The sequence below is a fragment of the Podarcis muralis genome, chromosome 3, assembly GCF_964188315.1.
Source record: "Podarcis muralis chromosome 3, rPodMur119.hap1.1, whole genome shotgun sequence".
NCBI lineage: Eukaryota > Metazoa > Chordata > Lepidosauria > Squamata > Lacertidae > Podarcis > Podarcis muralis.
Genome location: NC_135657.1, coordinates 2420024 through 2447783, shown reverse-complemented (window position 1 = coordinate 2447783; position 27760 = coordinate 2420024). Strand labels below are relative to the sequence as shown.

Genomic DNA, 27760 nt, shown 5'->3' with positions numbered 1-27760 from the left:
TGTCCTGCTTTCCTGCCTGAGCTCTTGGCCCGCCTTGGATCCCTGCTTGCAAGCCTGTTCCTGACTTCACCCGGCTCCCTGCCCTGCACCCAGCTTCAGCTACTGCAGACTGCCTCCCCGTTGCACCTTTGACCACGGACCGGACTTGGACCTCACCTCTTGGGTAACCCATGGGACCAGCACATGAACCTATCTGGACCCTGAGATCATCATCTGAGACCGTTCTTCCATTAGAGGTCTGGAGCATGGCAGCACAAGAACAGGACTTTTCTGTGGTGGCCCCCCTTTTGCAGAATGCTTTCCCCTGGGTGCCACACCTGGCGCCTTCATTAGACACCAGGTGAAAACATTTCTCTTCAGCCAGGCCTTTGGCTGATGAACATCAGGCTGGAGATGCCTGGATTCAAACCTGGAGCTTTCTGCATGCAGAGCAAATGCTCTCCTAAGGAGCCATCGTCCTTTCACATTTCAGTCTTTCTCACTCTCAGTCGCTACATGCTGTGCAACACAGGGATAGTGATACTGATAGTGTCGACCTCCCATATCTTTGCAAATTTCCCCGCCTGGGAAAAATGCAGGGGATGTGTTCCAGAGTCCAGGAACTGGATAAGGAGATCCTTGGCACTTCCCAGCCTTTGGTTTCGATCTCCCATTCAACGCTCACCTCTGCGTAATGGCTTTGTTTGTGGTCAAGGGGCTGCGGGACCGCCTCTCCTGGTATGTCCCACGGAGGACCTTACGGTCTTCAAACAAAAACACCTTGGAGGTCCCGGGCCACAGGGAGGTTAGGCTGGCCTCAACCAGAGCCAGGGCTTTTTTGGCCGTGGCCCCGATCTGGTGGAACGCTCTGTCACAAGAGACTAGGGCCCTGCAGGACTTGACATCTTTCCGCAGGGCCTGCAAGACAGAGCTGTTCCACCAGGCCTTTGGCCAAGGCACGGTCTGACCCCCTCCTTTGGCAATCTCTAGCCCAATGGTTGCCATCAATTTGATTTGAACTGATTTTATAATCAGTTTTATAATTTTAGAATGCTGCATTATTTACTGTTGTTAGCTGTTCTGAGCCATGCTTCAGCTGGGGAGGGCGGGATATAAATAAATTTTATTTGTTGTTGTTTAGTCATTTAGTCGTGTCCGGCTCTTCGTGACCCCCTGGACCAGAGCACGCCAGGCACTCCTGTCTTCCACTGCCTCCCGCAGTTTGGGCAAACTCATGCTGGTAGCTTCAAGAACACTGTCCCACCATCTCGTCCTCTGTCGTTCCCTTCTCCTTGTGCCCTCCATCTTTCCCAGCATTAGGGTCTTTTCCAGGGAGTCTTCTCTTCTCATGAGGTGGCCAAAGTATTGGAGCCTCAGCTTCAGGATCTGTCCTTCCAGCGAACACTCAGGTCTGATTTCCTTCAGAATGGAGAGGTTTGATCTTCTTGCAGTCCATGGGACTCTCAAGAGTCTCCTCCGGCACCAGAATTCAAAAGCATCCATTCTTCGGCGATCAGCCTTCTTGATGGTCCAGCTATTATTATTGTGTGGTCAGGGGCCACCCAGGCGCTCCTGCCTGGGAAAGAGAGGCGGAGAGAGGTTCAATTGACCGGAACCATCTCCAAACAAGCCCCGCTGAGCAGCAGCAGAACCCCCTAAGTTATGGGTCAGCAGATCCCTTGGTGTTATCCAAGCCATGGCTGCGTTGGTACCGTTCCAGCATTGCATTACCTCTTTTGATCAGGGCGGGGAGAGAGGAAGGCTGGTCTGCAAATATTTTGAAATTTGCATGACTGGTTTGTGCAAATATGCCTGGCCCGTCCCGATTCTTTCCCTTGCTTCGGTCTTTTCGCACGCACAAAGCATCACCCTCCGGGGTTTCTGTTTCTGCTGTTTTGCCTTGCAAACATCTGCCACGGGGTGTCTGTGTAGCAAATAAATGAAATCGTAAGTAGAAGGGGTAGGCAGTGAGAGATTTTACTTTCTTGGGCTCCATGATCACTGCAGATGGTGACAGCAGCCACGAAATTAAAAGACGCCTGCTTCTTGGGAGAAAAGCAATGACAAACCTAGACAGCATCTTAAAAAGCAGAGACATCACCTTGCCAACAAAGGTCCGTATAATAAAAGCTATGGTTTTCCCAGTAGTGATGTATGGAAGTGAAAGCTGGACCATAAAGAAGGCTGATCGCCGAAGAATGGATGCTTTTGAATTCTGGTGCTGGAGGAGACTCTTGAGAGTCCCATGGACTGCAAGAAGATCCAACCTCTCCATTCTGAAGGAAATCAGCCCCAAGTGCTCACTGGAAGGACAGATCCTGAAGCTGAGGCTCCAAGACTTTGGCCACCTCATGAGAAGAGAAGACTCCCTGGAAAAGACCCTGATGTTGGGAAAGATGGAGGGCACAAGGAGAAGGGGACGACAGAGGACGAGATGGTGGGACAGTGTTCTCGAAGCTACCAGCATGAGTTTGCCCAAACTGCGGGAGGCAGTGGAAGACAGGAGGGCCTGGCGTGCTCTGGTCCAGGGGGTCACGAAGAGCCGGGCACGACTAAACGAATAAACAATAACACATTGAAATATGAGTCAGACCAAGCTTCTCCCTTAATATCTGTAAAAGCTTCAGGTTTCCTGCATGTGGTTACCAGCCCCAGCCTCTGAGAGACAGTGGGGTCCATGCCGAACAAATATACAGGCCCAGCCCAGCTGTGGTTCCAAACATTTCTCTTTGTTCCTGTGGCCTTTCCAAGGAAGCGTCCTTTCTCCGATGAGTTAGAAACCTCCTTCTGATCTCCACTCGGTTCCTATTAATCCTGGCAAAGCTAAGCTGGAGCTTTTCCTAGCTCATATTTTCTTTTTTTAATCTCCATTATCCACTTTGTGGAGGGAATCTTTAGCACAGTCCTGGGAGCGAAATCTTCTTTATTGCTGTTGATTCACAGGCTGGAAAGGATGAGGCCTGAGTCACCGCTTCCAGCAAGGGAATTTGAGAGGTTGTCATCGAACGGGGGTCGGGAGGGGGGAGAGAGACGCACTTTTGGTTTGCGAATGGACCAGTCGTGCACTCAAAATCCTCCAAGGATGCTCAGGGATGCCAGCGATGGGACTGTGAACTTGAGCTGTTGGTTTTCGTTCCGCTTACTCAGCAAAATAAAGGCACCAGCCGTAACTGGCCAGAAGCCAAAGTCGTCTTGACAAGAGGGACTTTCTGGAATCCCAACTGGTATATCAACAGGCCTGTTTCCCTAGAATTAAAACCTCACAGGGGCTATAACTTCTATTCCCCCCCCCTCTTTTTGCTAAGGCTTTTAAGAAAGCTTTAAAGTGCTGTTCCAAGCCATGCTGCAATCTGTGGCCTCTATATATTGTATATCAGTTTACACGTGACTTGGGAAGGCAGGCGAACTAATACCATTGTACTGGAAGAAGCAAAGATCACCAACGTCGAAGCGATGATTCTTCAGCATCAACTTCGTTGGACTGGTCACGTTGTTCCATTTTTAAGTTTGGAATAGAGTAGTTCAGGGGTCAGCAAACTTTTTCAGCAGGGGGCCGGTCCACTGTCCCTCAGACCTTGTGGGGGGCCGGACTATATTTTGAAGGGGGGGGGGGGAATGGAACGAATTCCTATGCCCCACAAATAACCCAGAGATGCATTTTAAATAAAAGCACACATTCTACTCATGTAAAAACACCAGGCAGGCCCCACAAATAACCCACAGATGCATTTTAAATAAAAGGACATGTAAAAGCATGCTGATTCCCGGACCGTCCGCGGGCCGGATTGAGAAGGCGATTGGGCCAGATCCGGCCCCCGGGCCTTAGTTTGCCTACCCCGATCCGACCTCTGCTAAAAACCTCCAGTAAAGGAGAATCGACCACCTTCAGATGGAGTCCCTTCAATACAGGGATACCTCTGGATGCGAACGGGATCCGTTCTGGAGCCCCGTTCGCATCCTGAGTAGAACATAAGACGCGACTGCGCGTCTGCGCGTGCGTGTGTCACGTTTTGCCACTTCCACGCATGCGCGTGACGTCCTTTTGAGCTTCTGCGCATGCGCAAGTGGCAAAACCCGGAAGTAATGCACTCCGTTACTTCCGGGTCGCCACGGAGCGTAACCTGAAGCACATTTAACCCAAAGTATGACTGTAGCTCTTACCGTATTTTTCGCTCTATAGGACGCAACTTTTCCCCTCCAAAAATGAAGGGGAAATGTGTGTGCGTCCTATGGAGCGAATGCAGGCTCCTTGGCTTCAGTGATAGCAACGCGAAGCCTCTGAAGCGCAGAGGGAGAGCTCCCCCCCATGCTCCGGAGGCTTCGCGTTGCTTTCGCTGAAGCCGCCTGAAGCCCCCGGAGTGCAGCGGGAACTCCCGCTGCGCTCCGGGGGCTTCAGGCAGCTATCTTGCGGATAGCCGTCTGAAGCCTGGAGAGCGAGAGGGGTCAGTGCACACCGATCCCTCTTGCTCTCCTGGCTTCGCTTCGCTGGAGAAGCGCTGCACAGTTTTCCCTCTCTGCGCAGCGCCCCTTCAGTGAAGCGGGAGGAGAAATGGAAGGGGCTCCGTTTCTCCTGCCGCTTCGCTGAAGGGGCGCTGAGCAGAGAGGGGGAGATTATTTTTTTTCCTGTTCTCCCCCTTCTATGGTCCGGTGCATCCTATGGTCCGATGCATCCTATGGAGCGAAAAATACGGTACTCTCAGAAAGTTCTTCTTGGTGTTTATTCCAAACCTCCTTCCCCGACAGCTTTGGCTGGTCAAGGATGCTCTCACAGCGATGGTAACCAGAGGGAGGGAGGTGCCTTGGGTTTGTTGGGGGCCAGGAATCCCAGCTGATGACGGTGTTCTCCAATTCTCCCCCCAGGGAAAGGACGTATCTGGATGGACGACGTGGCCTGCAAGGGGACAGAAGACAGCTTGCTCCAGTGCAGTTTTTCCAGCTGGGGGAAAACTAACTGTGGACACGCTGAGGACGCTGGCGTGAAATGCTTGACGCAGTGAGGAGGGAAGCTGGGCGTCCAAAGAACAAACGGAATATCCTGTTGGAGAGGAATTGGTGGGACCTCAGAGAGGCTGGCCAAGAATCGCAGGCACCTTTTCTTTCTGACAGCTCCTGGCTGCCCCTCAGAGGAATTGGGGGGTAGCGGCATCTCAGCCTTTCTGTCTCTCAGGGCTTGCTTGTAGAGTCTACTGTAATGTTTCTGTCTACCCTGTGAGCATGCCATCTTTGCTGCCCGCCTTCTCCACCGACCTGGGGAGGAGGTGCCAGGCTCCCCCCAAATTGTATTGCTCCCCTTTCCTTGTATGTATAGACCAAAGCTCTGGGGCGGCCAGCCATTTAAGGCCTCCCTTTTTCAGCGGAACCGTTGGCACTATATGGACTTTGAATCGCTGGTGATGTCGATCGCTTTATGGCAAGTGGGATGCAGCCACTGAAACAGCCCCACAGCTCCCCGAGACGACATGAAGATAGGCGCAGTGCAGGGAGCAGCCGAGCAGCTGTGGACATAATCTGTTTGCTTAGTGAGCTGCTGATGCGTTGCTTTCTTAATGATAGAATAAAGGATATTGGTGTGATTCCGTAATTGTCTATGTCGTGCAGCAAAGGGGTTCTGGTGAGTGTGTCCGTGCCGGATGGAGCAGACAGTGGCGGCAATAGGGGCTTTGGCACCTGGAGCGGGGGGGGGGGTGTCCCAACGGGGGTGTCGCCCGCAACAATGTCAACCCCCCCCCCAGGGATAGAACCTGGGGCGCCCCACCACCACCCCCTTCCTAAGCCACTGGGAGCAGATCCCCCAAAATGAATACCTGCGGTTCTTAGCATAAATGAAGGAGGAGAGTTGAAAGTAACTTTGGCATGATATTGGGAACTGAGAAAGACTATTGGTTCATAGTTCAATATTTTTACATGTGATCCCGATCTTTGAGCAGTGAGAGACCCCAGGTTCCCAGGCACTAACCCAGGCTCAGTTTCCTTGGAATGAAGGTCAGTGGAGATAATAATAATAATTAATTATTATTATTATTTATTAATTATTCCCTGCCCATCTGGCTGGGCTTCCCAAGCCACTCTGGGCAGCTTCCAACAAAATATTAAAATACCATAATACACCAAACACTAAAAGCTTCCCTAAAGAGGGCTGCCTTCAGATGTCGTCTAAAAGTCTGGAAGCAGTTGTTCTCTTTGACATCTGGTGGGAGGGTGTTGCACAGGGCAGGTGCCACCACCCAGAAGGCCCTCTTCCTGGTTCCCTGTAACTTGGCTTCTCGCAGTAAGGGAACTGCCACAAGGCCCTTGGAGATGGACCCAGGTGTCCGGGCTGAACAATGGGCGTGGAGATGCTCCTTCAGATATACTGGACCAAGGCCGTTTAGGGCTTTCAAGGTCCACACCAACACTTTGAATTGTGCTCGGAAATCTACTGGGAGCCAATGTGGGTCTTTCAAGACCGGTGTTATATGGTCTCGGCGGCCACTCCCAGTCACCAATCTGGCTGCCACATTCTGGATTAGTTTCCAGGTCACCTTGAAAGGTAGCCCCACGTAGAGCGCAAGCAAGAGATAACCAGAGCATGCACCACTCTGGCAAGACAGTCTGCGGGCAGGGAGGGTCTCATCCTGCATCCCAGATGGAGCTGATAAACAGCTGCCCTGGACACAGAATTGACCTGCGCCTCCATGGACAGCTGTGAGTCCAGAATGACTCCCAGGCTGCGCACCTGGTCCCTCAGGGGCACAGTTACCCCATTCAGGACCAGGGAGTCCTCCACACCCACCCGCCTCCTGTCCCCCAAAAACAGTACTTGTCAGGATTCAACCTCAATCTTCACTGCCTTCACTGGTTCTGATTTGAAAAAGAGGTAGAGCTCGGTATCATCTTGTATCTGAAGAAGTGTGCATGCACACAGTGGCGTAGCGTGGGGGGTGCAGGGGGGGCCGGCCGCACCGGGCGCAACATCTGGGGTTAGGGCAAATCCACAGGTTAGGGGGCGCAAATCTACGGGTTAGGGGTGCAAATTACTTGCCTTGCCCCGGGTGCTGACAACCCACGCTACGCCACTGCATGCACATGAAAGCTTATACCCAGAACAAACTTACTTGGTCTCTAATGTGCTACTGGACAATTTTTTATTTATTCAGTCACTTCTATAGCTCTGGATACTCACACACTCCAATCTTGTGCCCAGGCAGCTATTCCCAGGTCCATCCTCAATGGAACAGATGCAGCAACTGGGGACCACTCTCCCCTCCACCAATTTATGTACCTTCCCCTGGCAGGCTACGTGTGCGCAGCCAGAGACTGCGCCTGCCAGAAAACGTCCTCTGCTCCTCCCTTTTCAGTCCCCTCCTGGTTCTGGGAGACAGTGATGCAGGAGGGTAGGGAAGCCCCTGGCTCTTAACTTGCTTAGCCTGCCTCTTCCTCCTCTTCTTCCGACCCCTCTTGCACTCCACCCTCCATCTCCGGAGCTTCCCTTGCCTCCAACTCTTGCCTCCTGGCCAGTACAACTCCCCACAAATCGCTGCCCACCTCCTGTGGGTCAGACTCCAGCCCCACTGCCCCCTGTGCCAGTCCCTGACATCTTGTGTGTGTGTGTGTGCGCGCGCACAGTTGTAATTCTATTAATGATTTATTGTTTTATTTCTCTCCCTTACGTTTTAAGTCGTTTTAATTTTTGTCTGTTACCTGCCTTGTGCCCTGGTCAGGGGGATATGCGGGGATTTGCCCATCAAAAGGGCGTCCCAGCGGAAAATTCAAAAACCAGTTAAAATGTCTGGAGAAACTTGGGCATATGGTGGCCCTATCAGAAGTGTCGATTATTTGGCAGAGTTCCCTCAAAGAAGCTAAAAGCTTTACCCAAAGTGTACTGCCAAAGCTCAACAACTTTGCCAACTTTTGTGTCCGGATCATAGCTGTCAACGTTTCCCTTTCTTTAAGGGAAATTCCCTTATTCCAAATAGGATTCCTCGCAAGAAAAGGAAAAAGTTGACAGCAATGGTCCGGATTTTTGCTTCTTGAAACCTGGCAACCCTAGAAATAATATCAACAAAAAAGAACAGATAACCCAGTAGGTCCCTTCCAACTTTACGACGCCACGATTCTACGAAACGAGTAAGGAGTCAGCGGCTCAAACATAAATTTTAATTCTGCACAGTGCTCCCGCTATTGGCGCTCTACGGCACCAATCCTCTCTCTCTCTCTCTCCTCCCGCCCAGCCACGCTCCTGCCTTCGTTCACTTCCTTCCTTCCTCCCGTCCTCCTCCTTATCGGGTGCTGCTCAGGGTCTCGGGGTCCGAGTGGGGCAGGTCGCTCTGGGTCTCATGGTGGCTCCGGTGGTCGTGGTTGCTGTGGTGGCTGTGGTGGCTGTGGTGGCTGTGGTGGCCCCGGTGGTCGTGGTGGCCCCGGTGGTGCTTGCCCTGGTGGTGGTGGTGCTTGTGGTTCCGGCGTCCTTTGCCTTCGGCCAGGGTGGCCACCTGAATGGCCTCCGCCACCGCCATGGCTTTGCGGGCCTGGGTGCAGTCATACTCCGCCTCGGCAGCCTGTTGGTACGCGAGGGTGGCGATCTTGGAGACGTAGGAGAGGAGGTTGTCCTCCCTCGCCTGGGCTGCCTCCGCCGTCTCCTGGGCCTCCTCTGCCTTCCGCTTGGCCTCCAGCGTCTCCTTCTTGGCCTCGGCCGCCTCGATCTTCGCGTGAGCCACCTCCAACTTGGCCTGGATGGTCTCGGTGAGGGCTTTCGTCGTCTCCTTCCTGGACTCAGGGTCCTTGTACCTCTGGAAGAAGAAGAAGAAGAAGAGTTTGGATTTGATATCCGGCTTTATCACTACCCGAAGTAGTCTCAAAGCGGCTCACATTCTCTCTCTTTTTTTTAAATAAAATTTTATTAGGGTTTTTACATTGCAAAATAGAAAAAATACAAAATACAAAATAAAAACAGTTAAAAACAATCAATCTTTTCATCACATTATTTTTCATTTACTTGTTTCCCAGACCTCCTCATACCTCCCTTTTTTGTATTCCAATTCAATTTATTAGCTCAGCAGTTTCTTTCCCTCTTTATTCTACCCTGATCTTTAATCTTAAGTTATTATAACATTAAATTTTTACTTATAAAAAACCATTTTTTCATATTCTTTTATACCATTACAGCTAGAAACCACTTAATTTCAATCCAACATCATTCTAGCATTCATTAATTTTACAATATCTCTGTAAATAGTCTTTAAATTTCTTCCAGTCTTCTTCCACCGACTCTTCTCCCTGGTCTCGGATTCTACCAGTCATTTCCGCCAATTCCATATAGTCCATCACCTTCATCTGCCATTCTTCCAGAGTGGGTAAATCCTGTGTCTTCCAACACTTTGCAATAAGTATTCTTGCTGCTGTTGTAGCGTACACAAAGAAAGTTCTATCCTTCTTTAACACCAATTGGTCAACTATGCCCAGGAGAAAGGCCTCTGGTTTCTTCAAGAAGGTATATCTAAATACCTTTTTCAATTCATTATATAGCGTCTCCCAGAAAGCCTTAATCCTTGAGCACGTCCACCAAAGGTGAAAGAATGTACCTTCAGTTTCTTTACATTTCCAACACTTATTATCGGGCAAGTGATAGATTTTTGCTAGCTTGACTGGTGTCATGTACCACCTGTATATCATTTTCATAATATTCTCTCTTAAAGCATTACATGCTGTAAACTTCATACTTGTGGTCCATTCTCCTTTCCCTTCCTCCCCCACAACAAACACTCTGTGAGGTGAGTGGGGCTGAGAGACTTCAGAGAGAAGTCTGACCAGCCCAAGGTCACCCAACAGCTGCATGTGGAGGAGAGGGGAAGCGAACCCAGTTCACCAGATTACAAGACAACCACTCTTAACCACTACACCACACTGGCTCTCCTGGAATACAAGCAAGAGAGCAAGCAGCTCAGAGGAGAGCAAGCACCGCAACCGGAAAACGGAACGCCACCCCCTTTCGAAATGAGGATTTTGCGACGCACTTCTCTAAAGAGATGCACGCCAAGATGTTCGTACCGGAGGGAGGCATGCGGACTGCGAGTGAGAATGATGCACGCAGATGTCTTGCATGGGGGGAAATTGCTTTGCGAAATTTGTAACTTAGGGAGAAATATGCAACGATAAGCTGCTGCGGAGGTTTGGAAAACGATAAACGGAGATAAACCTGCCACCCGTGCTTTGTTCTATTTGTTACGTATTTATTGCACCTATATCCTGGCTTTTCCAAAAAGGAGCTCAAGGTGGCGTACACAGTTATTATAATTATTATTATCAGTGCTTTTTATCCTAAAAAAAATGTTTAGGGGTAGTCTCATTTTGACTCAAGAAAACCACTATTTTATAGTTCAATTCATGAAAAATAAATACAGTGAACGGACAATAGTACAAAGACTCACAAAATGTTTAGGGGTATGTGTCCCCCCCCCCATAAAAAAGCACTGATTGTTATTCTTATTTATTGAATTTATATACTGCCCTATACCCAGGGGTCTCAGGGCAGTTCGCCCTCCTCATTTAATCTACACAACAGCCCTGTGAGGGAGGGTTCAGCTGGGAGAAGGCTGAGACTATCCCCAAGGCCACCCGATGAACTTCATGGCTGAGCGGGGATTCAAACCCTGGTCTCCCAGGTCCTGGTCCAGCACTCTAACCACTGCACCACCCTGCCCTTCCCTCAAGGTGAGCAGCATCACAACCAGTGCCCTTCCCCTCCTTCAAAACAGCCCACCTTTCACCGCTAATGAATGGTAAAGGGACCCCTGACCATTAGGTCCAGTCGTGACTGACTCTGGGGTTGTGGCGCTCATCTCGCTTTATTATTATTATTATTATTATTATTATTATTATTATTATTATTATTTCCATGTCAGCCTGCAAACTTTTTTTTTAAGTCCTCATGAAAATTCATCAGTATCTTCATCCTTAAAAGGTAAAGGTACCCCTGACTGTCAGGTCCAGTCGCGGACAACTCTGGAGTTGCGGTGCTCATTTCGCTTTACTGGCTGAGGGAGCTGGCATACAGCTTCTGGATCATGTGGCCAGCAGGACTAAGCCGCCTCTGGCGAACCAGAGCAGCGCACGGAAATGCCGTTTACCTTCCCGCCGGAGCGGTACCTATTTATCTACTTGCACTTTGATGTGCTTTCAAACTGCTAGGTTGGTAGGAGCACGGACTGAGCAACGGGAGCTCACCCCATGGCGGGGATTCGAACCGCCGACCTTCTGATCGGCAAGTCCTAGGCTCTGTGGTTTAGACCACAGTGCCACCCGCATCCCTAATAATCATCATCCTCATTTCACATGAAATACACATTTCCTGTCATATTCTGGACGCTTGGATCGTATTTTCATGAATATATGCAGTTTTAGGCACACTTTATCTCAGTTAAATTGGAAGTGATCCTGTTCCCACCAACACATTTGGTTCAATGGGGTTTAATCTTCAGCTACTCATAGTGGGATCTGGAGACCTGAGCCACAAATGGAGGAGATGGGGAATACCCTGATCCAAGACACTCACCAGCTGCTCCCGAACTTCATTCAGGAAGGAAATTTCGGTCAAGAGAGACCCAATTTCAGTCATAAGTTTTTCTTTAGCCCTGGAAAAAAGAGTGGAGAAAGAAGATTGACAAGTCTTGTGTCTGGTTCTGGGCAGCCCACTTAAAAAAGGCTTTCGATAAGCTAGAAAATGAGCAGGGGATAATGAAGGTGCCTGGAAACCAAATTTATGGGGAATGGTTGATTGAGCTGGGTATGTTTAGCCTGAGGAGGCTGAGAGGGGATATGAGAGCCACCTTCAAATATCTGAAGGGCTGTCAGACGGAAGATGGAGCAAGAGTGGTTTTCTGCTACTCCAGAAAGTTGGACCCAAATCAACAGATTCAAATTGCAGGAAAGGAGATTCTGATTAAAGCTCAGAGAGATCTGTCTGAGGTTAAGCCATTCAAGAGTGGGAAAGACCCTTTCAGAAGGTTTTGGTCTCTCATTTCTTGGCACTTTTAAGGCAGAATTTGGATGGCCACGTTTCAGGGATCCTTTTGCAGGCATTCCTGCGCTGCAGGGAGCTGGACTAGGTGACCCCAGGATTGTTCCTTCAAACGCCACAGCGCTACGATTCTCTATAAATATCGTCCATTATTCCACAAGGACCTGGCTATCCCATGCCAGACATGCGATTGCACTGACCTCTTGCAGTCTTCTGCATTGCAGTCTTTTTCTGGAATAGAAAATGGGTCCATCGGTCAAAACTCGCAGCTTCCTTCCCCCTCGTCATTCAATATACACAGCAGAGTTGCTATTGTTGTTATTTTTATTATTAGTGCTGCTTTTCTAGAAAAAGAGGTGCCGGAACTCACTCCAAACACCTTCCTTGTTCTCTTATAATGATAATGGCGCCCACCTGAAAGGTGCCGGAACTGAGTTCCAGTTGAAAAAAAAAAGGCCTGAAATTATTATTATTGTTGTTGTTATTGTTATTTGTACCCCACTCACCTGACTGGGTTGCCCCAGCCACTCTGAGTGAGTACATTTGCCTCTCCATCCCTCCTACAGCCTTCCACAAGCTGAAAGAAAACTGCTATCATCCCCAGGCAAAATAATAATAATAATAATAATAATAATAATAATAATAATAATAATAATAATAATAATTTATACCCCGCCCTCCCCGGCCAGAGCCAGGTTCAGGGCAGCTAATACCAGTAAAATCACAGTAAAATCATAATGGGGGGGGGGACCAATTTAAAATACAGGTTAAAATGCAATTTAAAATGCAGCCTCATTTTAAAAGAAGCCCATAGATCAAAACCATAAGGGGAGGGAAACAGAAGGGTCAGACTGAGTCCAAACCAAAGGCCAGGCGGAACAGCTCTGTCTTGCAGGCCCTGCGGAAAGATGTCAAGTATCGCAGGGCCCTGGTCTCTTGGGACAGAGCGTTCCACCAAGTCGGGGCCAGTACTGAAAAGGCCCTGGCCCTAGTTGAGACCAATCTAACCACCTTACGACTTGGGACCTCCAAAATATTGTCATTTGTGGACCTTAAGGTCCTCCGTGGGACATACCAGGAGAGGCGGTCCCGTAGGTACGTGGGTCCTAGGCCACATAGGGCTTTAAAGGTCAAAACCAGCACCTTAAACTTGACTCTGTACTCCACCGGGAGCCAGTGCAGTTGGTAAAGCACTGGATGAATGTGATCAAACTGGATGATATGTCAACCCCAGGACCATTAGGTCCAGTCGTGGCCGACTCTGGGGTTGCGGCACTCATCTCGCTTTATTGGCCGAGGGAGCCGGTGTACAGCTTCCGGGTCATGTGGCCAGCAGGACTAAGCCACTTCTGGCGAACCAGAGCAGCGCACGGAAACGCCGTTTACCTTCCCGCCAGAGCGGTACCTATTTATCTACTTGCACTTTGACGTGCTTTTGAACTGCTAGGTTGGCAGGAGCAGGGACCGAGCAACGGGAGCTCACCCCGTCGCGGGGATTCGAACCACCGACCTTCTGATCAGCAAGTCCTAGGCTCTGTGGTTTAACTCACAGCGTCACCCACGCCCCTTTTGTATATATATAGCTCACAATAAATATACTGCACTGCACTGAAGAACCTGACACTCTGAGCATTTCTGCTAAAGCGCCACGGAGAATTCGCCCTTGCCCTAGTGGATTGCACAAGCATGGTGTGGTGGTTGCACTGTAGGACTGGGACCCAGGAGAGAACAGGGTTTGAATCCCCTCTCAGCCATGAAGATCACTGGGCATGACCCTTTGACCAGTCATAGTCCCTCAGCCTAACCTGAGTCACAGGGTTGTCGTGAGGATAAGATCAGTGTTGAAGAACTTATGCTCACTCCCCTGAGCTCCTTGGAAGAAACGGAGGTATATGAATGTAATAAACAAATAAAGCGTTGAATTGCAGACCGAAAGAGACTGTATATATTGGTGTGTGGGTGTGTGCATTTGCTGCAATAAAATTCTATCCAAAATACTTAGAAAACAATGCTGATCAATTGTCCTGGGAATGAAAAGTAGGAACAAAGGAAGCTGCCTTTGCTTCCTTTTAAAAAAAATGAACGCGTTTTCGTTCACGTGCGAAAGCACATTCATATTTTTAAAAGGAAGCAAAGAATAACATAAAGAAGATGGGGAAAAGTTTATTGAATGTATGGGGGAGAATTGTGCATACTTCAAATCGTTGGCAGCATTAAGACAAATTCAACAGTGTGAACAAGTTTTGATGGATGTAATAATGGAATACTGAACAGTTTCATTTCTGTAAAGTATGCAGGGGTTGATGATATGCAGAATGAACCATGGAAAGGAATTTATTTACATTTTAAAGTTGTTTAAATATTTTAAATTGTAAAACAGAAAATTTAATAAAAATTACACACACACACACACACACACACACAAATGAACGTGTTTTCAATTTTCCTTTGTTTTGCTTTCCACTGGTTTCAATGCATGTGTTATTCGTGTATTGTTGTAAGTCCTTGTGAGCTACTTTTGCAACAACAACTAATAAGTGACACAAATGATCCTAATTCTACCGGGTGAGGCCAGTATTGTCCACCCTGACCGGCAGCACCTCTCCAGGGTGCCGGGCAGGGATTCGTATCCCTGCTGCACCTGGAGATATCACTGATCCTCCTTGAGAGAGTCCTGATTTATGGAAACGAGAGAGAGAGAGAGAGAGAGAGAGAGAGAGAGAGAGAGAGAGAGAGATCCTACCTTTGTTCTGCTGCTTCAAGAAGTGAACCTGCAAAAGAGAATCCATTCCATCAGCGGCGTAGCGTGGGGGGTGCAGGGGGGGCCAGCCGCACCAGGCGCAACATCTGGGGGTTAGGGGACGCAAATTACTTGCCTTGCCCCGGGTGCTGACAACCCACGCTACGCCACTGCATTCCATTAAGTCCCACGCAGGGGGCGCGCCTGGTTTCACTCCCTCAGAAGGTGGTGAGTTCTCCTTCCTTGGAGGTTTTTAAGCAGAGGTTGGGTATCCATCTGCCAGGGATTCTCCTGTTGTGATCCCTGCACTGCAGAAGGTCGGGCTAGGTGACATTTAGGGATCCCAGAGTGGTGCGTGCTCTGGTTATCTCCCGTTTGAACTACTGCAATGCGCTCTACGTGGGGCTACATTTGAAGGTGACTTGGAAACTGCAACTAATCCAGAATGCGGCAGCTAGACTGGTGACTGGGAGTGGCCGCCGAGACCACATAGCACCGGTCTTGAAAGACCTACACTGGCTCCCAGTACGTTTCAGAGCACAATTCAAAGTGTTGGTGCTGACCTTTAAAGCCCTAAATGGGCTCAGTCCTGTAAACCTGAAGGAGCGTCTCCACCTCCATCGTTCTGCCCGGACACTGAGGTCCAGCGCCGAGGGCCTTCTGGAGGTTCCCTCACTGCGAGAAGCCAAGTTACAGGGAACCAGGCAGAGGGCCTTCTTGGTGGTGGCTCCCACCCTGTGGAACAGCCTCCCATCAGATGTCAAGGAAATAAACCACTCTCTGACTTTTAGAAGACATCTGAAGGCAGCCATGTTTAGGGAAGTTTTTAATGTTTGATGTTTTATGGTGTTTTTAATATTCTGTTGGGAGCTGCCCAGAGTGGCTGGGGAAACCCAGCCAGATGGGCGGGACATAAATAAAAATTGTCGTTGCTGTTGCTGTTAATAGATGAGAAGGCTCAGAGGCTTTGTGAGCCCCAGGGGAAGACCCAAGGCAAAACACACACACACACACACACACACACACACACACACACACAATAGTGAACTTACAGCACTTTTCAACTGCTGGTTTTCAGCTAGCACCTTCTTCAGCTGAAAGACAACAGAGAAGAGACAAAGAGGGTCACCCAAGGCTTTCGTATTCCCACATCATTTGGGTCGTTCAGGGTTGCTGCGCAACTTCCTTGCATGTGAGAAGCCTCCACGCTCTGCTTTCCCAGAGGCAGAGCATTGCGTCCCTTCCAACGCTATGATTCTCCAAGGTGTGACTGGAAAGTTCAGTGAATGGTCCCAGAAATCAGACAGTGAGAAATATTTGAACATACATGCCTTACAGGCCTTCAAAGCAGCCCCCCCCCCCAATAAAATGCACCGTTGACAATGTTCATAGAACTGTTGGAAACTTCTGGAGAAGTCCTCTTTTCGTACTGCTTTCAGTTCCCTCGTCATAGCAGCTTGGACGTGCGAAATGTTGGAAAATCTGTGCCCTTTCAGTGCAGAATTCAGTTTTGGGAAAAGAATGAAATCTGGTGGGGCCAGATCGGGAGAATATGGAGGGTGGGTGAAATATTATCGGAGTCGAGAGTGGATTTCATGCTCTTTTTTCAGCTCATAGTGGTGAGGAGGAATGGAAGTTCCCCCAGAATGTCTGCTTTATATACATAATTTACACAAGGGGCCCCACGTGATTGGCTAATTCTGGGATTCTCCTGTAGGCCAATCAGGTTGTGGATTCACTTCCACCTGGAGCTGGATTGGGTGGCTCCTGTGGACCAATCAGACTGCTGCATTCTGGACCCTATTGTTCTAGGACCAATCAGACTGCTGCATTCCGGACCCTATTGTTCTAGGACCAATCAGACTGCTGCATTCCGAATCCTATTGTTCTAGGACCAATCAGACTGCTGCATTCCGAATACTATTGTTCTAGGACCAGTCAGACTGCTGCATTATGGATCCTATTGTTCTAGGACCAATCAGACTGCTGCATTCTGAATCCTATTCAACTCAGTACATAACAGTGGGACAACTCAGTAACCTCGGGAACGATTTCATGTGGAATATGCAATTCTTCCGCCATCGGTCGGACGGACAAACGCCGTTCCCGCATCAATACCTCCCGAACTCTGCTAACATTTGCCGCCGTTCTGTTCCTCGATGGTCTGCCAGACTGCGGGTCATCTTCGGTGGTTTGCCACCCTTCAGACCCCTGACCATTAGGTCCAGTCGTGGCCGACTCTGGGGTTGCAGCGCTCATCTCACTTTATTGGTTGAGGCAGCCGGCGTACAGCTTCCGGGTCATGTGGCCAGCATGACTAAGCCACTTCTGGCGAACCAGAGCAGCGCACGGAAACGCCGTTTACCTTCCCGCTGGAGCGGTACCTATTTATCTACTTGCACTTTGACGTGCTTTCGAACTGCTAGGTTGGCAGGAGCAGGGACTGAGCAACAGGAGCTCACCCCGTCGCGGGGATTCGAACCGCCGACCTTCTGATCGGCAAGCCCTAGGCTCTGTGGTTTAACCCACAGCGCCACCCGCGTCCCATGCAGCCCTTCATAGAAACTCTTAAACCACTTGTATGCTGTCTTTCGAGTTACAGCTTCCTCTCCGTACACAACTGTGAGCATTTCGTGGGTTTCCGAAGCCGATTGTATGTTCGAATATTTATTGCTGTCCGATTTCTGTGACCATTCACCGAACTTCCCGGTCACACCTTGTGTGATTGCACTAGAAGAGCTAGTCGCGATTCCTGCATTGCATGTGGCTGGAATTCCGACTCAGGGTCCCTTTCAACTCGACAACTCTGCAATTCTATGATTCTAGGAGGTCCCGGGCTCAGTCCTGGCCCCGGGCATCTCCAGTTAATGGGATCTATTGGACAGATTTTACTTTCTTGGGCTCCATGATCACTGCAGATGGTGACAGCAGCCACGAAATTAAAAGACGCCTGCTTCTTGGGAGAAGGGCAATGACAGGCCTAGACAGCATCTTGAGAAGTAGAGACGTCACCTTGCCAACAAAGGTCCGTATAGTTCAAGCTATGGTTTTCCCAGTAGTGATGTATGGAAGTGAGAGCTGGACCATAAAGAAGGCTCATCGCCGAAGAATTGATGCTTTTGAATTATGGTGCTGGAGAGTCCCATGGACTGCAAGAAGATCAAACGCATCAATTCTGAAGGAAATCAGTCCTCAGTGCTCACTGGAAGGACAGATCGTGAAGCTGAGGCTCCAGTACTTTGGCCACCTCATGAGAAGAGAAGACTCCCTGGAGAAGACACTGATGCTGGGAAAGATGCAGGGCACAAATAGAAGGGGGCGACAGAGGACGAGATGGTTGGATAGTGTTTTCGAGGTTACCAGCATGAGTTTGACCAAACTGCGGGAAGTAGTGGAGGACAGAGGTGCCTGGCGTGCTCTGGTCCATGGGGTCACGAAGAGTCGGACACAACTAAACGACTCAACAACAACAACAAAATTGGACAGCACAGCTGGAAAAGGCCTGAGACCACGAGGAGCTATTGCTGGACACAGTATACCATCCTTACGACTAGTAATAATAATTGTATCTGAACTTGGCAGTTGCTTGCTGTATGAAAGGCCTCCTTTATGGAAGGTTCTTTTAAAGAGAGCCAGGGTGGTACAGTGGTTAGAACGCTGGACTAGGACCTGGGAGAGCAGGGTTCAAATCCCCACTTGGCTATGAAACTCAATGGGTGACTTTGGGGGAGCCACTGCCTTTCGGCCTAGCCTACCCCTCAGGGTTGTTGTGGGGTTAAATGAGGAGGGGAGAGAAACATGTGCACCTGGGGACATAGATGCAATCCATCTATCAATTAAATACAGTGGTGACTCGCAAGACGAAAAGAATCCGTTCCGCGATTCTCTTCGTCTAGCGGTTTTTTCGTCTTGTGAAGCAACCCCATTAGCGGCTAAGCGGATTAGCGCTATTAGCGGTTTAGCGGCTTAGCGGCTATTAAAGGATTAGCGGCTAAGCTGCTAAAAGGCTATTAGCGGCTTAGCGGTTTAGAAAAAGGGGGGGAGCGGGGGGGGAAACGCAAGACTAGCAAGACGTTTCGTCTTGCGAAGCAAGCCCATAGGGAAAATCGTCTTGCAAAGCAACTCAGAAACGGAAAACCCTTTCGTCTAGCAGGTTTTCCGTCTTGCGAGGCATTCGTCTTGCGGGGCACCACTGTAAGTGAAAACATATTATGGGGGGGACCCCAACTGCACACAAAAAGTGCAATTCATAAAAAGGCAAATACAAAATAAAATCATTGAGCTAGCTGAGCCAGAGGAAGCTGGATGAGACTGCAGGATTGCACCCTAAAGTTGTTATCAAAGCTGTTACCGTAAGTGAAATCGCTACTTACCATGCTTTCCATTTTCATCGCTCTCACCCTGCAAAAGAACATTTCAACTTTTAAAAAAAGGCACAAACCCTACTCACCCCCCCTCCTCCTTCACCCCTTCCGAGGCTCCCATGGCTGCGATCTTTTCCCTTGGAAGCAATTCCTGGCCGATTGCTAACAATGTGCACCTAATGCTCGCGGGTGGCGCTGTGGGTAAAACCTCAGTGCCTAGGACTTGCCGTTCGCATGGTCGGCGGTTCGAATCCCCGCGGCAGGGTGCGCTCCCGTCCTTCGGTCCCAGCTCCTGCCATCCTAGCAGTTCAAAAGCACTCCCGGGTGCAAGTAGATAAATAGGGACTGCTTACCAGCGGGAAGGCAAACGGCGTTCCGTGTGCTGTGCTGGCTCGCCAGATGCAGCTTTGTCACGCTGGCCACGTGACCCGGAAGTGTCTCCGGACAGCGCTGGCCCCCGGCCTCTTAAGTGAGATGGGTGCAAAACCCTAGAGTCGGACACGACTGGCCCATACGGGCAGGGGTACCTTTACCTTTACCTTAATGCTCGGCTGTACAGGAACAATAAAGGTATTGTTACTGTTATTGTTTTCCTGGACACATCCGGGATTTGGGGCTTGAAAATAGGCGATTGGCAAGAATGTCTGGGGAAACCCAGAGGTATGGCAAAGAGGTGAGCTTTTGCTGAAATTGGTCAGAAATGCTACAGAAGTGTCAGGGTATGGTCTGAATTGGATGCCAGAGACTGGTCTGACTCTGAAGATGAAGGAATGCAGGCACAGACAGAGCAGCCTCTGACGGGGGGGGGATCGCCCCCCCCCCACGTTTCTACAAGCAGAGAGACCAGCAGATTCAGAGGCTGCTCAGTCAGGGGAAGAGCTGGACAGTTTGAGATAGTAGCTAGGCAACCAGGAGGGAGGGAGCCTTATGGAGATTTTTCAGTCCAGAGTGGCAGGGAAGTCACTCCCTCCCCCAGAACTCGGAGGACTGAAATGGACCAGGAACAACGGAAGCTTAGAGGAGGGACAGGTGGCTTCTTGCTTAGGAAGAGGAGGGGACTCAGAGTGAGCGACTGCCATCTGTGGGAAGGGCAGCCTGATGCTCGTCTCAGTATGATGTTGTAAATAAAAAGGACTATAAACCTGCCAAAGGCTCATTACTTTTTATCGTAAGCTCCCAGAGGAGAGGAGGAAACTCCCTTGCCTGCCAGCGTACCTGACAAGAACTGAGCAGTTTCTAGCTCTAAACTTTTGAGTACAGTCATACCTCGGGATAAATACGCTTCAGGATAAGTATTTTCAGGTTGCGCTCCGCGGCGACCCAGAAGTAACGGAGTGCATTACATCCGGGTTTCGCCGCTCGCATATGCGCAGTCAAAATGACGTAACACGCATGCGTGGAAGCGGCAAAACACGACCCGTGCACGCGCAGACACGCAGTCGCGTCTTAAATTCTGTTCAGGATGCAAACGGGGCTCTGGAATGGATCCTGTTCGCATCCCAAGGTGCCACTGTATAGGAAAAAACGGTAGGATATGTCTGTCAAAGACATGTAAACCACAGAACAAGTGTCTTGACCTAGAATGTCCACACTTGGCAAATGAAATCTGCCCTGTGGGTCTTCTCCACTTACCAAGAAACTCACCTCTCTGAGCTCTTTTCACTCTCGCTAAAGCTCTCGTGCTCTTTGATGATATGGTCCACGTCTAGTTTCGACCTCCTCTCCATATTCTAAGGACAACAGCAACAAAAGAGGTACCAGACGTTAAAGAGCATCATCTCTAGTTCAGCTCCCCCGATAAAATGGTGCTTTCCACCCATGTTTTCCTCCATCACAGGCGACAGAGAGGAAGCACACGTCTGTTGGCAATGCAGAGTGAGGCCCCTGCGTGGGGCGTGCTGCTCTCCCTCATGGAAAAGATGCACATTGCAAAGTAAGTCACCATTGTCACAATTTCTTCGCGTTTGTCAGATGGCTTCTACAGGCCTACCTGAAAAAGCGCAACCCTCTCGGGGCAATGAGCAAGACAAAATGTACAGAAGACTAAAAACAATGCAAAATGTTTTAATAAAACTACAAACACTAAGAATACAGTGGTACCTCGGGTTAAGAACTTAATTCATTCTGGAGGTCCATTCTTAACCTGAAACTGTTCTTAACCTGAAGCACCACTTTAGCTAATGGGGCGTCCCACTGCCGCTACGCAATTTCTGTTCTCATCCTGAAGTAAAGTTCTTAACGTGAGGTACTACTTCTGGGTTAGCAAAGTCTGTAACCTGAAGTGTCTGTAAACTGAGGTACCACTGTAATCATAAATGGACAGGATTGATTTCATCTGATAACCATTTGAGCTGCTCAACTCAGACATTTCTTCCCATTGAACCATGTCGGTGGTTGGAGTAGTCTTTGAATGATTCTGCAAATGGTGGCAAGTTTCATCACCGAGGCGGCCCACCTCTCCTCCTTTTTCACAAGTCTGCCACTCGGGAGCAGCCATGCGCTTTAGACATGTGCTGAATGTCCTTTCAGCGCATAGGTGTGGATTGTGGGAAAGCGAAGGCAGCAAAAGTCTGATAGAAAAATTCCCGGTGACGTATGTTCGAATATATATTCTGTCGGGGCCACAAAGGCTGAGGAAGAGGCCCCGCTTATGCTCTATAGACCCTCTTGTCAGCTCATTTGCTTGGAGGTAGCAGTCAAACCGAGCGAGATAGGAGTCCCATGATTCAGAGGCTGGCGCAAACGGCGGTAGAGGCACAAGTGAAGCCATGGTTCCGATGCCGACATGGAGGGCGATGGATGGAACACAGTGCTCTAGCCAGAACAGTCAGCTCTGAATTGGTTCTGCTCTGTGATTTCGCTCAGTGTTTCAGCTCAGTGATTCAGCTCAGCTCAGAGGGTGGCTGTGCTCTGATGTCCACCAATCCCATCCTCGTCGCCAGTGTTAAGTTCTGGGTGAACATATCAGACGACACAGTGATTCTTCAGACAGCTCTTGTGTATTCACAGGCCAGAACAGAACTGAACTGAAGGGTTCAGCCAGCCTGCTTATATAGAGCTCAACTACAAATCAACAGTAACGACTTTCTGTAACTATCCAATCCCTGAACGTCACTTTCAGTTCCTTATTTGCATATGCGGACCTGAGTGAAAACTATCTACAGTATCCCCCTGCTGGCCCAGGGTGAGAACTTCAGTACATAACATAGTCAGTATCCGGTGACAGTGTCTTGAGACAACCCCCGTCTTTTGACTTTAGCACCCAGGAGTATCGAGAAACCAGATTATCACACAAATCTGGTCCGGCCCTTGTCTGTTGGGGATGCAGCCCTCTGGGGAGACAGCGGGGAGTTTGCAAATGCGGAGCCCCAACAGATGCAGTGAGGATTTTGCAACTAACACCCTCAAAGGGAAATTGGCTGAGTTTCATTGTTGAATAGCTGGGTAGCTCAGTTGGTTAGAGCGTGGTGCAGGTTTGGTCCCTGTCAGCTGCATGAATTCCTGCACTGCAGGGGGTTGGAATAATAATAATAATAATAATAATAATAATAATAATAATAATAATGTATTTATACCCTGATCATCTGGCTGGGCTTCCCCAGCAACTCTGGGCAGCTTCCAACCAAATATTAAAATCCAGTAATACATCAAACTCTTGAGAGTCCCATGGACTGCAAGAAGAACAAACCTCTCCATTCTGAAGGAAATCAGCCCTGAGTGCTCACTGGAAGGACAGATCCTGAAGCTGAGGCTCCAGTACTTTGGCCACCTCATGAGAAGAGAAGACTCCCTGGAAAAGTTTTGCACTTGGGCAAAAAAAATGTGAGGCACAAATACAAGATGGGTGACACCTGGCTTGAGAGCAGTACATGTGAAAAGGATCTAGGAGTCTTGGTTGACCACAAACTTGACATGAGCCATCAGTGTGACGCGGCAGCTAAAAAAGCCAATGCAATTCTGGGCTGCATCAATAGGAGTATAGCATCTCGATCAAGGGAAGTAATAGTGCCACTGTATTCTGCTCTGGTCAGACCTCACCTGGAGTACTGTGTCCAGTTCTGGGCACCACAGTTCAAGAAGGACACTGACAAACTGGAACGTGTCCAGAAGAGGGCAACCAAAATGGTCAAAGGCCTGGAAACGATGCCTTATGAGGAATGGCTAAGGGAGCTGGGCATGTTTAGCCTGGAGAAGAGGAGGTTAAGGGGTGATATGATAGCCATGTTCAAATATATAAAAGGATGTCACATAGAGGAGGGAGAAAGGTTGTTTTCTGCTGCTCCAGAGAAGCGGACACGGAGCAATGGATCCAAACTACAAGAAAGAAGATTCCACCTAAACATTAGGAAGAACTTCCTGACAGTAAGAGCTGTTCGACAGTGGAATTTGCTGCCAAGGAGTGGGGTGGAGTCTCCTTCTTTGGAGGTCTTTAAGCAGAGGCTTGACAACCATATGTCAGGAGTGCTCTGATGGTGTTTCCTGCTTGGCAGGGGGTTGGACTCCATGGCCCTTGTGGTCTATTCCAACTCTATGATTCTATGATTCTATGAAAAGACCCCGATGTTGGGAAAGATGGAGGGCACAAGGAGAAGGGGACGACGGATGATGAGATGGTGGGACAGTGTTCTCAAAGCTACGAACATGAGTTTGACCAAACTGCGGGAGGCAGTGGAAGACAGGAGTGCCTGGCATGCTCTGGTCCAGGGGGTCACAAAGAGTTGGACACGACTCAACAACTAAACAACAACAATACATCAAACGTTAAAATCTTCCCTAAACAGGGCTGCCTTCAGATGTCTTCTAAAAGTTTGGTAGTTGTTTGGTAGTTGAGTAGATGATCCTCAGGGTCCCTTCCATGAGATGTCCTCTCTGGGCCTGAAGAACCCCGTAACTGAGGCTTCATACACAGAACAGAGCTTTCTTCCCATATGTCTTCTGCTTTGTTTTAGAACGGTGACATGATTCACTGAGAGATCTGAATCATTCCCCACCCCAGCAAGGGCCTTGCCAGTTCCTTTTTCACTTCTGACCTCTTCTCTTTCAGAAGACTATAATGGCCTCCAATCTCCTGCATATTTGGGGAAGATATATCGGTTGTAAGAAAGCAGAGATCACCTCTGTGGACTCGGCTTTGCCTTCTATAATGCCAAATAACAACCATTATTATTGTGAAAACCCCAGTTGCTCACTGATTGCTTTCTGAGTTATTTGAAGAATAGCCTTCTTGTCCCTAACAGCAGAAAGAAACTTACATTGCATGCTCTAAGAGGAAAAAGCTAAGACTTTCCCTCTTAACTCCCAAGATGTTTGCTCTAATTCAGGGCAGGGGGAAATTGGAGCTGATCAGAAAGCAATTTTTTAGCCTCGTATCTTTTCTTAACCGGAGCCTTGATTCCGGCAGATGTTATTATTACGGAGCCTGGGGTTTGTTTGGTTTCCAGGGCGACCGGTTTTCCCACCCTGAGTCCCTCCTCCTCCTCTTCCAACATGCTGTGTAGCAAATGATAAATCCTCTTAAATAGTCTTTTAGTGTGTCCCAGAGGAGAGACGGAGAGATGTTTGTTTCCACGAACATTATGACATGGAACCTCACTGTTGGGATGATGCCTTCACATCTCAGGAGGAAGGTGTTGATTCTCCATGGAGATAACTTTTGTGGCTCTCCCAGTGCTGAGTTCCAGTAGGATTGGTTCAAGAGCAGAGGCTGCAAAGGGGTACAAGCTCTCGTTTTTGGACCTGAGCAATAAGTGTGGAGGAGCTAAGCAAACAAACCACCAACAACAACAAGGGCACACAAGCCAGTCAACTCAAGAGGAACTCCCATGGGCCCATGAGAAGTGTCTATATCTTCAGTCTGTTTAGTGGAGCAATCTCCATAACTCCTAGAACAACACTTATCTTTCACAATGTCCACAATAACTGTCCCTAAGTATCTGAGAAACTTCACTTGCACCTAGAACAGCTGTTCAGTATGAGGTCCATCAGAGTCTCACTGCCATAGGATAGTACCTGTGCTTTCAGAAAATGTGTCCAAAGTAGACCAGGATGGTGATGAGTCTGGTGGTGAACAAGTTCTACAAGGAATGGTTGGAAGATCTGTGTGTGTGCTTAGAGAAGATCAAGGAGATTAAATCTCCTTTCTTGGAGATTTTTAAGCTGAGGTTGGACGGCCATCTGCCATGGATGCTTTAGCTGTGATTCCTGCATTATACTTTATACTTTATTGTCACTTGTACAACTTGTATACAGTGAGATTACACGAGCACCCCCCACTCAGCTCTCTTAGTCTTAATTCCCCTCGTTTACTGATGCACACCCACCAAACCCCAAAGTCCGTTGCCCTGTTATTATCTTTTCACTCAGCAGCCTAACAGCCCACGGATAGAAGCTGTTCTTTACCCTGTTGGTGTGACTAATCCTGCTTCTATATCTTCTGCCCGAGGACAGGAGATCAAGAAATTGCCGGCCAGGGTGTGAATCATCCCTGAGAATTTTCCTCCCTCTCCTGAGGCAACGTTCTTCCGTTATTTCATCCAGCAGATTCACGGGACAGCCCATAATATCTTGTGCTTTATTCACCACCCTCTGTAGGCACTTCCTATCAGATGATGTCAAACCAGCGTACCACACCGTGATGCAGTAGGAAAGGACACTTTCTATTGTTGACCAATAGAAGATCATCAAATGTTGATTGACATCATTCTTCCACAATACTCTGAGGAGATTGGGCTTTCTTAACCACCTGGGTTGTATTGATTTTCCAAGTAAGGTCTTCACTGAGATAAACTCCTAGGAATTCAAAGGAAAATACTCTCTCCACACAGCCCTCCCCAATGTACAGCGGGGCTAGTTCTCCTCTCTTCCTCCGAAAGTCCAACACCATCTCCTTTGTCTTGCTGATATTAAGGTGCAAGTTGTTCCCTAGGCACTATGTAGATAGTTTTTGGACCTCTATATGCTGGTTCATCCCCTGCCTTGTAGGGGGTTGGACTGGATGACCCTTGAAGTCCTTTCCAACTCTACAATTCTATGATTTTATGATTTGCCTTCCTTTTTCATTTGTTGGAGACTTCTAGACTTAGGACTTCTGCAACTGAAGAGGGTCAGCACCGAAGGACAGACCGGTGTGAAGGAAGGCACATTTTCTCTCCCCCGCCCCCCTGCACTGAGTTTTATACACTTATTAAATAAAAGTAAAATAAATAAAATGTACAGCCTGCCTTTCAGCCCTCAAGATGGCCCCCAGGGAAGATTCCACCTGCTAAAAAATGCATATCCAAAAATTCATGCAGAACCACAAGAGACATTAAAACCGAGTTCTCCAGACATTCCAGCGGCGGGTATGAAAGCAGCGTTCCAGGTGCCCCCCTCCCGGCCTCCCCCACCCCTTAAACTCGCCTTGGGGCTGAATTTCATTTCATCTAGTGAGAAGGGCAAGCAGATGGGCGTGTAGAAGGTGCAGGAGACGAAGCAGGGCTGGGAGCTACAGTGACGCAGGGAACGCCGCCGCCGGGAGGCTGAGGGGATGCGGGAGAAGTCCTCATAGCTCCTGTAAGGGTTCATTGGCACGGGGCATCTTCGCTTCCAGAGCAGGGTCCAGGCGGCAGTTCGTCTCCCTGGCAACCTGGCAGGGATAACTAAGGCCCCAAGGTTCCATGGATGGAGAGGGCAGGACTGGAGACCCAAGGGAGCCGCGCCATTATCTCCGTCTGATTTGATTCTGGAGTTTCAAAAACAAAGAGCTTCAAAAGCTCTGCAAGGCATGGAGGAGACCAAGGGCCAAGAAGGTTGGCCAAATCCATGGAGGAGAAGAAGACTATCGATGGCAACCAGCCAGGATGGTTGTGTTCTGCCTCCACACTCAGAAGCAGACGTGCTTTTGCATACCACTTGCAGTGTCTGGAGGCGGTTGGAGGATGGATGGCGGCTAACAGATTGAGGCTGAATCCTGACAAGATAGTAGTACTGTTTTGGGGGGACAGGAGGTGGGCAGGTGTGGAGGACTCCCTGGTCCTGAATGGGGTAAATGTGCCCCTGAAGGACCAGGTGCGCAGCCTGGGAGTCATTCTGGACTCACAGCTGTCCATGGAGGCGCAGGTCCATTCTGTGTCCAGGGCAGCTGTTTACCAGTTCCATCTGGTACGCAGGATGAGACCCTCCCTGCCCACAGACTGTCTCGCCAGAGTAGTGCATGCTCTGGTTATCTCCCGCTTGGACTACTGCAATGCGCTCTATGTGGGGCTACCTTTGAAGGTGACCTGGAAACTACAACTAATCCAGAATGCGGCAGCTAGACTGGGGACTGGGAGCGGCCGTCGAGACCACATAACACTGGTCTTGAAAGACCTACATTGGCTCCCAGTACGTTTCCGAGGACAATTCAAAGTGTTGGTGCTGACCTTTAAAGCCCTAAACGGCCTCAGTCCAGTATGGACTCATTACGAGAAGCCAAGTTACAGGGGACCAGGCAGAGGGTCTTCTCGGTGGTGGCACCCACCCTGTGGAATGCCCTCCCACCAGATGTCAAAGAGAACAACAACTACCAGACTTTTAGAAGTCATCTGAAGGCAGCTTCCTCTTTAGGGAAGCTTTTAATGTTTGATGTATTACTGAATTTTAATATTTTGTTGGAAGCCTCCCAGAGCGGCTGGGGGAGCCCAGCCAGATAGGCGGGGTATAAATAAT

The 27760-nt window shown here is 49.1% G+C and overlaps 2 protein-coding genes across 3 annotated transcripts in view; one reads left to right on the top strand and one right to left on the bottom strand.

The window, feature by feature from the left end:
- SCARA5 (scavenger receptor class A member 5) overlaps positions 1-5560 on the top strand; it is a 98101-nt gene extending 92541 nt beyond the window's left edge. For both annotated transcript variants that reach the window (XM_028725275.2, XM_077925365.1), the window contains exon 9: positions 4840-5560. In XM_028725275.2, coding sequence (XP_028581108.2) covers positions 4840-4976 — 137 coding nt within the window. In that variant the 3' untranslated portion in view covers positions 4977-5560. The remainder of the gene's footprint in view (positions 1-4839) is intronic.
- Positions 5561-7710: 2150 nt separating this feature from the next.
- Positions 7711-26963, bottom strand: LOC114593395 (uncharacterized). Its single transcript, XM_077926710.1, has 8 exons — positions 26474-26963; positions 20720-20805; positions 19085-19112; positions 15764-15805; positions 14715-14742; positions 12172-12202; positions 11507-11585; positions 7711-8744 (listed from the first exon to the last, which is right to left on the bottom strand). Exons 1-8 carry the CDS (start codon positions 26636-26638, stop codon positions 8238-8240), a joined length of 966 nt encoding a protein of 321 aa, XP_077782836.1. The 5' UTR covers positions 26639-26963; the 3' UTR covers positions 7711-8237.
- Between the last annotated feature and the right edge of the window lie 797 nt (positions 26964-27760).